General features: G+C 42.3%; 1 protein-coding gene across 2 annotated transcripts in view; it reads right to left on the reverse strand.

Moving 5' to 3' along the window:
• Positions 1 to 12,794, reverse strand: part of sdk1a (sidekick cell adhesion molecule 1a) — a 391,713-nt gene that overhangs the window by 30,616 nt on the left and 348,303 nt on the right. For both annotated transcript variants that reach the window (XM_077213331.1, XM_077213330.1), the window contains exons 29-35: positions 11,463 to 11,657; positions 9,810 to 10,011; positions 8,508 to 8,611; positions 7,522 to 7,592; positions 6,712 to 6,844; positions 3,523 to 3,579; positions 2,978 to 3,079 (exon numbers count right to left, since the gene is read on the reverse strand). In XM_077213331.1, coding sequence (XP_077069446.1) covers positions 2,978 to 3,079; positions 3,523 to 3,579; positions 6,712 to 6,844; positions 7,522 to 7,592; positions 8,508 to 8,611; positions 9,810 to 10,011; positions 11,463 to 11,657 — 864 coding nt within the window. The remainder of the gene's footprint in view (positions 1 to 2,977; positions 3,080 to 3,522; positions 3,580 to 6,711; positions 6,845 to 7,521; positions 7,593 to 8,507; positions 8,612 to 9,809; positions 10,012 to 11,462; positions 11,658 to 12,794) is intronic.

Raw genomic sequence — 12,794 nt, forward strand, 5'->3', positions numbered from 1 at the left:
CCAGGGGTCTGGCGACAGAGGGGGACAAGGGCGAAGCGGTCCGTGGACGGCACGCCGTGTCAACCGCCTCTGGGACAGAGGGGGGCGAGGAGAGCACGGCTTGTGGGCGGCGCTCTGTGTCGCCCGAGAACTCTGTGAGCTCAGGGAAGAGGGGATTGTTTCTGTCTTTAACCACATTAGGGTGCTGCCCACCCGTGGGTGAGCAGCGGGGAGTGGAGAACAAAAGATTCTCCCCCGGCCCTCCACCGGGGGAAGGAGTGGTCCTGCTACCACCTCCTGAGAAACAATCATCATCCCTGAGCAGCCCGTCTCAGGAGCGCCGCTTGGCCCGGCGTTTAGCGGGGGGCGGGGCAGGAGAGGGCTGTGGCGCCTTCTTACGGCTTCCTCCGCGACCGGCCCTGGGTGGAGGCTGCTGCGTGGTCCGGGCGGGAGGGGCGGGAGCCGCAGGAGGGCGCCCTCGGCGGGAAACAGGTCGAGGCGTCTGCCCGGCCGGCAAGGTGGAGGCAGCAGCGGGCCGGCGGGGCAGAATGTGTTTGATGGCCTCGGTCTGTTTCTGGGCAGTTGAAAACTGTTGGGCAAAGTCTTCAACTGCACCGCCGAAGAGGCCGGCCTGGGACAAGGGGGCGTTAAGCAGACGGGTCCGCTCAGCGTCCCGCATGTCAGCCAGGTTCAGCCACAGATGTCGCTCCTGGACCACAGCTGTGGACATCACCAAACCCAGGGAGCGCGCGGTAACCTTCGTCGCCCGGAGAGCAAGGTCGGTCGCGGCGCGCAGCTCATCAAAGAGCCCTGGGTTTGTCCTACCCTCGTGCATGTCTCTGAGCATCTGGGCCTGGTAGACCTGCAGAGTGGCCATAGCATGCAGTGAAGCAGCCGCCTGTCCCGCCGCTCTGTAAGACTTCGCCACCAGGGTCGACGAAAATCTACAGGCTTTGGATGGGTGCTTAGGCTCGCCCCGAGAAGAAGCACTCTGCGGACATAGTTGCATGGCAACAGAGCGTTCAACCGGGGGAAGCCCAGTGTACCCACGGGCAGCTGCCTCATCGAGGGGAGGAAAGGCGGATGAGACCAGCGAGCGGTCCCGAGAAGACAGGGGGGTCTTCCAGGACTTCGAGATCTCATCATGCACATCCGGGAAGAAAGGTATTGGGGTTTGCCGAGGACGAGGGTCGGCGGCCTTACCCAAAAACCAATCGTCCAGCCGCGAGCGCTCAGGACAGGGTGGAGGCCTCCACTCAAGTCCGATGCTCGCGGCTGCCCGGGAAAGCATGGCCGTCATCTCCGGATCAGACTCGAGCACATCCGTATGCACACCGGAAGGTGGCAGCTGTGACGAGCCCTCACTTCCAGAAGAGTCAAACCCGCCTAGTGATGCTGCAACAGACATGGCATCTTCCTCTGTAGCTTCAACTGAAGCCCGCGGGCCACCAGAGGGTAGACCCGCGGGAATCAGCAGTTCACTAGCGGGCACCGTCATTGAAGAGGGGGGCTGGGGTCGCGGACACATAGTCGGCGCCTTGTTCCAGACCGTAACCCTCAGATCACCCTGGCCACCAGCCGCAGGACGGGGGGTGGATGAGGGGACTCTCACTCTTGCGAGTTCACGGAGTCTCGACCGTAATGACGCGATGGTCATGTTCCCACAGAGAGAACATGAGTCATCCACGAGCGCTGCTCTAGCATGATCAATGCCCAAACATACTATGCAACGCTCGTGCCCATCAGAGTCCGATACCAATCTGCCGCAACCAGAAGTACACGGGCGAGACATCTTTAAAAAGACGTGCCACGTGTAAGCTCTTTTAGTGAGAGAAAACTCAAGTGTTGAAGCACCCGGGGAGAAACGCACCGACTGGCAGACCACTGCAACAGATCAGCAGGAAGCACGCTCTCGCCGTAGATCGCCGTCACACCAACACTCGAGGTACTCGTTTGTAAAGCTGACAATTCAGAGATGGCTTGTGGAGAGAAGAATACACTTGGCTCCGAAGCGAAAACATATCTGCTTGCTGCCGGCTTCCTCCTTTTATACCCACGAGGTGGGGCGGAGTTACGCCATGCAAATTCCGCAGACCCATGGCATTTCTTTGCCATTGGCTCGTTTTGTAATACTCGAAGTTGATAGGCTTTCTAAGCGAAACCCCATTCGTCGTCATCCGACGTAACTCGGAGTGACAACGAAAGGGAACTCAAAACTCTTTTAGCTGTGATATTGTGTCTGACTGCATTAGCCTACACTACTGCATTATAATCGTTATAATATAAATTCCATGACAGTAATAGCCATATATTGTAAAACAAATGCACTGAAAAATAAAAGCAACTTTCATAATGAGTTTTGTACTAATTTCTATGCTTGAAAGAGACAAACACATGATCTTTTATTTTGGCGGAAAACATGGTTTACAAACGCGTCTCATTGCAATTCTAGTAAAATGTGTAATCGTCAACTATGCCAATGTGTAAATAATGCGTAACTGGGTGATGGGTTCCTACACTCATCGCCTCAGTGTTCTGAAAGTTGCCTAGATGTGATTGGATCAGCCCAGTGCCAATCAAGAAAAGAACCAATGTGCCGCTGATCTACGTGTTTCATGGGCCGGTCTGTAAAAAAAAAAAAAACCTACGGGGTCGCTGACTTTTTTGGTCCAATGCATTACACCGGCACTAAGATCCCGATGTACAAATATTTTGGGCCGTTTAGACAAAACATTTTTTTTTATTTTTTTTTAAAGAATGATCTGTATCGGCCCAAAAAGCACGTCAGCCCACCGGGCAAATGCCCGGTATGCCCGATGGCCAGTCCAGCCCTGGGCCTGGATGAAGTTTGGTACAGGTTGGAACTGGATTTTATAACTTTTAATCAAAAGTGTCTTTATGAATTTATAGCTAATATGGCATTACATTGCTGTGTAGTTTTTCTGATAATATTGCAAAACCATGTGGAAAGTGCCTTCATTTTCACACAATCGCTTACCTGCTTCTCCAACAAACACCTCTACTGGAGCACTTGGAGGGCCTTCGCCAATGACGTTGTAGGCAGTCAACACAATTTCATAGCGCTTGTATTTCTGCAGCTCTGATGAGAATATAAAATTAAAAACAGAAGGGTATAAGGGTACTTGAAAGGTGTATCTTGGCTTTGAGACAGCAGATAAGAAGATTTAGAATTCTTCTGAGAAGAAACAAAAGAATCTCTCAGATATCCACCTACTGTTCCATACAGTGTGGATACGGAATAGTTTGGGTGTGATCATGGAAAGCAATGGCATCAAACTCTTACACAGGGGAACTGAGAGCACATGCATTTCTCGGGTCTCAGGCAGTGTGCAATGAGATTCACTTTTGAGAATATCTCAGGGCCAGAATGTTCCTGGTCAGAATAGACGGATTAGCAGAAAAACCATGTTCTCTGAACAGAAAGACTATTTGGGATTATACACTTTGCCAAAGGGAGTTTGATTATTTCGGACTTCTAAGGCAGACTGACATAAATGAGAAAGATGGCTAAATGAAACTTACGTGTTAGCTCAAATTCGGTTAATGAAGGATTGCTGACAGTCTTCACAGTGCTTTTGGCTGTGGAGGGAGAAAGAGCAACTGATGAGGAATACATTACTGGAGATGGAAAAGCACAAATCAAAGGGATATTTCATCATGGCAGTAAATCTTTGCTTTTCAAAGTTGCTCATCACACACTTCTCCAAGAGATTGATGAAATTCCACAATGCTCATCTCACTTTCGCATGCGCTCAGATCAAACCCCGCGAGAAACCAAAAGCGAGTCAGTGATTAATGATTCAACAGTCAATATACAGTTCTATATCACAAGCTGGGGTGCATTAGGGACCTTATAAGATTTTTAAAACATATACTGATTCGGCATCACTTGGGGAAAATTAAAGAAAATAGGAACGTCCGCACCACTAGTCAATCCTTTTATACTGTTCCTTCTGAGCTCTGTAACTTAAATGAATATGTCTGTGTAGTTTAAAAAAGGGTTTCTACAAGAGGGCATATCAGACTTTCAGAGCTCAAACTCATGATTCCGCACCTCACGCAGCCTGAGCGCGTAATGAGTTCACCTACGCTCAGCCATCCGGCAGAAATATATTCCCTAACAGCAAGGAGAAAAAGTGCCCTAACGCTTTGATAACGTTCAAATTTGCACAATATTCATCGTATTAATGTGGATTTCGAAATTTGCCATCACAGATTGTGTCCCAGTTTCCTTTCAAAACTCGACTTCCTTTTCTAAGAGTGTAGTTGGGAAATACAATATATATTTTTGCACAAAAGCACACGTCAAACACTTGCCAAAATGGACAGAAAAAAAAGCTCAGTGAGGGATTGAAAACAAGAATTAAATTACATTTAGCCAAGTTAAGTTTGACTAATATTAACCATATTTTTCATTTCATCAAACATGGAATATTGTAAAGTAAGACAAAACAACTAATATCAGAAAACATCACAGAATTCATCGAAACCATTGGTAATATTTGCTTATGTTTGTTTCCCACCAAAAATTATGTAATTTTGGATCCAGCTTTTCTTAGTTAACAGGGATATTACTATTATTATATATATTATATATATGCTACTATTATTATAAGGGGCCAGGCACTGAAAGTGTGGAGGCACCTATTGAAATCGTTGGTGTTCTTATTATTATTTTTCTTCCGTTTCTTCTTCTTCTTCCGTATGGAAGTCTATGGCAGCCCATATAACTGCTTGTGGGAAAGTTATGAATTATAAAGTAATAAATTTGGCACACTGATAGAGAACAGTCTGAACAGTCACCATAGCAAATTTGGAGTGTCTAACTCAATCCCTCTACCGCCACCAAATGTCCAAAGTTTCACTCATGTTTATGTTAATAACTTTTGAATCATAAGGGCTAGAAACTAAATTCCCACTGATTCCTTGGCTCAAGACGATTCGATTGATCATCATATGACAGCATTTTCCGTCATGAAAATCCTTCTGCCATTTTGAATTTATTTAAAAACCTACTTTTTCAAACTCGTCCTAGACGGTTGGTCCGATTTTCACGAAAACTAAACCAGATCATCTTCAGAGTATGCCGACAAAAAGTTATGATGATCTTGAATACCGCGCAAACTAATTTTATGTAGTGCTTGCAAAAACAGACGCAAGGCTGTATCTCAGCAATGCTTTATCTTATTCAGACCAAACTTGGTACGTCATCACAAGCATGACTTGTGTCTACATTCTGCATTTCGGCACAGCGCCACCTACTGGTCCGGAGATACAAAGAATGGCTATTTTTGATTATAACTTCTGAACGGTTTGTCCAAAAATCATGGTCTCATTAGATTCAGGGCATCATGCCGAATCAATTGATATCTAATTTTTCCATATCGGCCATTTTGAATTTTGTACTAAAATGCTGTATTTTATGAACGCATGAACGTATCGTTACAAAACTTGGCATGGGTCATCGGCTCTGAAAGAGCCTGAGAAGTTTCAGACTATTTACATGCTTATAACTTTGGATTTTGTTGACGGGAGTCATTCCTGGATATTTTCACGGGAGTCATTCCTGAATCCTTGCCGAGTCTAACAATACCAAACATTCTAGGTTTTGCCTTATGGTTAGCGCAATGTTGTAATTTAGCGCTTAAAAAAACATTTGCCATTATCTTCTAAACCATTAGACCGATCGAGACGAAACTACAGTAGGAAGTTTGGAAACATAGGTCGTTGGCTAAACGCTAATACCCAAATGTCAAAATTTTGATGGTAAGTGGCAAAAAAAATTAAAAGTCAAAGTCGCCCATGGGTCATTTTTTATGCTCTTATACATATAAGTGTCTTTAACTCCAAAACAAAATCAGATATTTTCACCAAATTTGACACACACATGCATGGGCTCACTCTGAGAACACATAAAAAAAACGCTGGAACTGTGCTATAATAGAACAAAACAAGGACATTGCCATTAATTACAATATAATATCATGATATTAAATGCAACACTTTACGAATGCATTGGTTTACCGTTACAAAATTCGGTATGTGTCTTGATAATCCATTAAATCATAGTTTTAGTTACTGTATATATGATTTTTCCTAAAATCATCTTTAAATGTCTTTAATTGCTCATTGTTGCAGTTGGTCTGACACTCCCAGCCATGGTAGCATGTCTTATTGTCTTCTTTGCACTTGGCACAGATAATTGCTGCTTGCAGTTATATTTATGATTATAATTGATTATCAATAAAAATAATATTCAAACAAGCTTTGCATTTGATGAAAAACCATCTGGAATATTTCTTAATAAATTGCCACTTTTTCCATGTTACAATTGAATAGCAATATGAAAATCCACTGTAAATTGATTTAAAATGATTGTCCTAACTGCAAGGAGGAGGCTCACCCTAATGCTTTGATAAAGTTCATAGTCATTGTATTGACGTGGATTTGCCATCACTGATTGTGTCCCAGTTTCAATTTAAAACTCACATTTCTTTCTGAGAGAGTAGCTGGGAGAAATACAATATCTTTGCACAAAAGTAAACACGTCAAAACAAGTGAGTTTAAAACTTTGAGGTATTCCTTGAGAAATAAATATATTTTTTTCAATAACTGCATGGGTTAAAGTGTTCAAAGAAGCACTCGAGCTATAAATCACGCCTGTGTGCAGACGTTTCTGGTTCAAGAGGAGAGTCTCCTCCCGCTAGTTACCTGTCAGTTCGGTGCGTAGCAAGGAGCTGTTGACGGCCCTCTTTGACTCCTGCGGAGCGCTGTCATACTGCAGCTCATGGTAGTAGAGCCGATAGCCCACCAGAACCCCATTCAAACTCTCCTCCTTGGGCTTCTGCAAAGGCATAGATTAAATTAAAGGTCACATTCCACTAGCTGTTCTCACGATCCTTATTAAAGGACACCCTGATAAAAAAGCCTTCCTGGCTGTAACAGACAGACAGCGCTGACTGATCTCCCATCGCGCATCTGTGCGCGATGCTTGCCGCGAAACGAATAAGATAAATAAAAGATGAGGATTTAATTTCTGAGCCATTCAGTCAGTGGGTAATTAACAAAGCTCCGAGCTAAGTGTAATCAACTCGGCCCACGGTTCTGCTGATAAAACAGACAGTAGTGAGAAGATCCGGGACTCATAGGTCAGTGAATAAAGGTTTCAGCTACTAATTAATATCCCTTCAGATTGCAGGATCGCTGTCGCGCATGGGTATTAATTATCCTGGGCTTGCCAAAGCCCTCTGCGAGCTCTGTAAATGTGCGGGTATCAATACCGCATGTCATTAATTTATTCAAACCTGCACAAGGAATACTTAGAGGCTGCTCAGAGTGAAGCAAGGCTACCTATTGACAAAAGTCAGATCATTAAACAGAACAGGGCTGTAATTTCACTGGCAATAGCCTGCAACATGCTGGTATTCTTCTCATGCTGGAGCCGGTTTGCTATCTGGCCATCAGATAAATTTAATGGGGGTCAGGAGTTCACACGACCGGGCTGGGCTGGCATTAGCGTACCTGCCACTGCACCAGCACAGATGTTGTCGTGGAGGGTTTCACGGCTTGAATCAAGGGCGCTTCATCAGGAACTGCATGAAAAAAGTAAAATACAAGGAGAGATCCGGTTAGATACATTCTTAGATAAGGGAATCTCATTCCATAATCTTTTTAGCTATTTCTTCTCTGGAACATAAAAAGGAAGATTTTTGAAGAATGTTCTTTTCACTGTAATGGAAGAAAATGAGGACTGGTGGTTTCAAACTAAAAAAAAGCACCATAAAAGTGGTTCAGCATATCACTTGTGTGCTTTAGTCCTCATATGTCGTATGATGGCTTTCTGTGAGAAACAGACAAGCAGTATTTACCTCTCTTCCAGCAAGTTTTGAGCCATATGGGTGAGGGGTTTTCAGTCTTTCTAATGCCCTGGACCCCTGAATATGATGATCCCCTTGCGAGGGACCCTATTAAAGGCATCCATATGGAGAACATTCATATCTTTTTCTACTTTTAGATGTATAAACCTGAAGAGAAACACGTTGACCATTGAATAAAATGATTCTCATGACTTCTGATGAGTCTTTAGAAAGAAGAAACATTAACACTGTCAAATTCGATAGTTAGTATCTTTTTTATTTTTATAATTTTTTTTCTCTGAACTTTCCCACAGCTCCCTTGTGGAAATTTAGGACAAACTTTTATGGTGCTTTGTGTCCTTTTTGAAGCCTAAAAATTCCAGTTTCTATTCATTCTAAGTGCATGAAAAAAAGTGAGCTGCACATTTTTTTCTTTAATCTCCCTTTGTGTTCCACTGAAGAAAGAAAGTCACACAATAGATTAGAATAACATGAGGGTGAGTAAATAATGACAGAATTAAATCAGTTCCAAGACCTCTGCTTCCAAGTAAATGGCGCAGATAGTAAGACTGTAGCTCTTCTATGACTTTTATTTGAATCAATAGCGCATCAACCAAAGCCAGTGGATACTACACGCTCATTATTACTCACCATCTTGTAAAGTGGTAATTGCATCCGTTTCTTGGCTGTACTTGCTGTCTCCGACGTCATTAGTCGCCATCATTCTCAGCTTGTATGAAGTGTAGGGTTTCAGCCTGAGGGATTGCACAGCTCGTGAGCTCTCTCATATTGGACAAAGACCTTTCACATCACAAATGATGTGGCTCAGCAGTGCATGTATGAGCTAGTATCTATAAATGTCAGGGACACAATCCATTGAAGCCCAAGGGCACACGCTGGCAATTACAGAGTTTTATCTTAAAGCACTTGAGGCAGAGAGGTGAGGACGGAAATAAGATACAAAACACTTCTTATTGGAGAGCTCATATAAAGACAAGAGTGCAGCTTATGTGCCAATTCATGAACCCAGAAATATGATAAGAACTGGGATGCAGGTAAAATATGTCAGTGAATGCAGCCTAGTAGGGCTGCACAATTATATGAATCATTTATATGATCATAATAACATATAAATAATCACAATTCAATATCAAAGGTAATAATACAAAAATGACTGCTTTTGTCATAATTGCACAGCCCTACTGCCTAGCCTTCGTCAATCATTTTGTGTTGGAAATCATCTTGAATTGACAGTAAAGGGAATATGTGGAAAAATCTTTGCTTACATTTCTAATTTGTTCATTTCACATTCACCCAAAACACACTGCGCAAGCCAACACGTTAACAAACTAAACATATCGTTTAGGTCTCATAACCGATCTCTGAAGATTGAGATGAGTTGCACGGCGCTTTCCAAACAAGGGGGTTTTCCACTATTCGTATTACTTGGTTAAAGGGAATATTTTTCCCATGATGCCCCACTCCTAAAAGCCTCCAGCTGGTAAAGACACAAATCAGTCCTGAATAATCCATTTAGCAACAATCTGGCTGTTTAAAAAAGCACTCAAAAGCTGATGGCTGAGAGAGTTTTCAACTGAGAAAGGGGACTCATCATAATCAAGATGAGATGGCCCTCTGAATGCATATAAAATACTATTCGACTGCCCATATAATCATGGCTGCGGATCCGACATATCTCATATGCAAAAAGCTGGAGTGCCCGTAGCCCAAGGTACTGATTGTTTCTCACTCTCTCAAATTGGATTGAGTATCATAAATTGCTGCACTGAAAAAAGGCTCCTACACATTTAATATCACTCCCTGCAGGGGAACACATGTGGCTGTGAAGCAGTGAAAATCGAAGGGAATCAACTGTCAGGGTCATCCTAGGGCAGTCTTTGGGTAAAGCCGTACTGCTGTTTGCGGGATTGTGGGGTTCAGAAATGAGCTCACCTGTCCACATCCCAGGAAGTATAATTGTGGCTTATAGCGGAGGAATGTGTGAGCCAGCCGCCGTTGGGAAGCTCCCGTGTCTGTAGGGTAAAGTAACGGACGGGAGACGAGCCGTCCCCTCCGGGCACCCAGTTGAGCTGCAGTTTGCGGGACTGCACGTGGTCCTGTGGCACTTGCAGCTGCCGTGGAGGCTGCGGTCGCTCTGATGGAGGGGAGATAGATGTAAAGTGTGAGTTCAGGGGTCAGGCTGGTATTGCTGACTGTTCTGAATCGCTGGACAGGACTCTTCTACTCATGTATGCATCAGTCAACCGGGTCTTGCCCTGGCCTCTCCACCCCTCCCCACCTGTGTGACACGCAACAGCATAGCCTCATCGATTTTAATGGGAGAATTCAATACAGAGAGGCATAATTGTTTATTTAAAGGTGCACCGTATCGACCGCCATTAAAGATGCAGATCATGCGCAACCAAAGCTATCGAAAGCCATGATTGCAATAGCCTTGTCTGTGCAGCTTTTAAAATGACCAATCGAGCAGTTTCAGGAGGTCAAAGGATGATATGCAATCGCTCTCCATCTTTAACCCAAACTATCTGTCTGTCTTGACATTGATCAGTTTATTACCGGTGTAGTATTTGGGATGCACATCATAGCGTATAAAGAACGATATGGATCATGCATGCATTTCTGAGAATTTAAACTTAAATATTTGCTCAAAATCATAAGAAAAACGCATTCACAATAAATTTTACTTCTGTAATGTGACATGATTTCTTAGAGAAATAGGATATTCAATAAAATAAAATGATCCTCTGGGAATTATTGGGATCGTGAAAAGAACCGGACTTGATTGTGAGGTTTTAGTCTATTGTCGATAACTACTTTCCTCCTGAAACACCACCAGCAGCCATTTCTCAAGTCAATTTCATCATTCAGAGCAATTCAGTATAGTAATGCTTCTGTTTCAATTTTATTGTTATTTGCTATAATTGCAAAACAAACTTATATTATGTTAACATTAACCGACACTTAATTACTGTATTAACTATTGCACAAATTGTAGAAACAATATCTAACATTATTTTTGGATCTAGGTGATCAAAGTTTCAAACGAACGTTTTTTTTTTAATCAAACGTTTCAAAGGAGGAAAATATTACATATTTTAATACAATACTAAAATACAAATTATTTTGATCAGGAAAGTGAATAGCATAAATTTTAATTTTGTCTAACATGACTTCTTTTTGGACCAATGTCCTTTTCTTTTTACCAATCTCTATCCTTCACTTTAGGGGTAGGGGTAGGATATGGGCTATGATTGGATAATTTGATGTACAGCCGAGTGAAACGGATCATAGAAAAATAAAATGTAGGACTGAGTCTTGATTCAATCCATTGGGTGTTATTTGGATAAAGGCAGATCTGAATGAAAGCTTGCGGTCGATTGTAAGAAAGGAGCAAAGTTTATGCAGACTAAATTATTGGAGTAGTCTAGCATACGTCACCAGAGAGAAGTCTGTATTTCACTAGAAGATTGAGTTATATTTTGATTAAAACCTAAAAGAAACATGCATAGATTAATAATTTGCAATAAGATCAATAACATTTAGTAAATAGATAGGGTGTATAGAGTATTTATGTGTTTGCATCACCTCTAATCTCAGTAGTTATGACCATAGCCTGTGCAGGTGTTCCCCAGCCCTGCTCCGTCTTGGCGGAGATACGAAAGATGTAGGCCGCCTCTGGGGTCAGGCTGGATGCGGTGAACTGACGGGTATCAGGACCAACCTCTACTGTGATGAACTGGTTGGGATCCCCAGAATCCAGACGGTAAGCTACCTGGTATCCTATAAAACAGTTATTAGATCATCTGAGGTGAGTCTTGATCCTCCGTCCTTCTCATGTCTACAGTGAGGCAGCTTAAGCTGCCTTTACCAACATCAAAAGTATAAAAAACATTCCTGCAAACTTTGAGAGTTGTTTTCAGTTTTGTGAAATCAAAGTATAAAAGGGCAGGAGGAAAAATATCTCCTCAAAAAGCCATTTGTTGTAGGGAGATCATCTTTAGAAAAACAACAGCAGGTTTAAAAGACGAATGGCTTTCAAAAAGGCTTCAGTGCACTGGAAAATTTGGTCTATCAGCATCTATTTTAAATTCAGCTCTGGTTAACGTCTGCAGTCATTGCTTCCCTTTACTGCAAAAAGACTTTATTTAAATCTGTCTTTCATTGGCGAGGTCTTCTGCCTTGCCTTCATTCCCTGTATCAAATTTATTCCAAATGTCAAATTCAATACACAGAGAAAAAACAACAACAACACACAAAATGGTGATGCACAACAAACCTGCATGAAATGAAATTTGTTTGTTTTACACTGTACCATCTGTATGGCTCAGGCACTTCTTTATAAACTCCAAACAAGAATTATGTTCTTTTAACTTATTTTATACTGGATATTATTCAGCATTATCACTAATTGATATGTACATTATAATGCACATTATTACACTTATTTACTTCAAAAATAAAAACAACCAAATCTGTGGGTGAAAAACAGATTCACTGATAGCTTCTGCTCAAACTGAAGCAGTTGAAAAATAACAAAATCTGTTCTTATATCATTGTATTTAATTTGATATTGGTTGGAGCATTTGATGGGACAAAAATAGAAGGTCAGTATCTTTCATTACAGTTAAGTAATGTTACTTACATTACGTGTTACTTACGTGTAAGTAAAGTGTTACTTACACTTTCTTTCCTTAAAGGTGCATTGTGTAATATTTCTGAGGATCTATTGACAGAAATGCAATATAAGATCCATAACTATGTTTTCAGTGGTGTATAAAGACCTTGCATAATGAACTGTTATGTTTTTATGGAGGTCGACGTATTGTGTCGTCATGTTTCTACCATAGCCGACAGCGAACAAACAGCGCAAAAGAGCGTGTTTCATCACTACCTTGAAAAAGAAGTTTTCCGTGGTGT

The sequence above is a fragment of the Siphateles boraxobius genome, unplaced genomic scaffold (genome assembly GCF_051911475.1).
Source record: "Siphateles boraxobius isolate OS27281-9 unplaced genomic scaffold, OSU_SipBor_1 66, whole genome shotgun sequence".
NCBI lineage: Eukaryota > Metazoa > Chordata > Actinopteri > Cypriniformes > Leuciscidae > Siphateles > Siphateles boraxobius.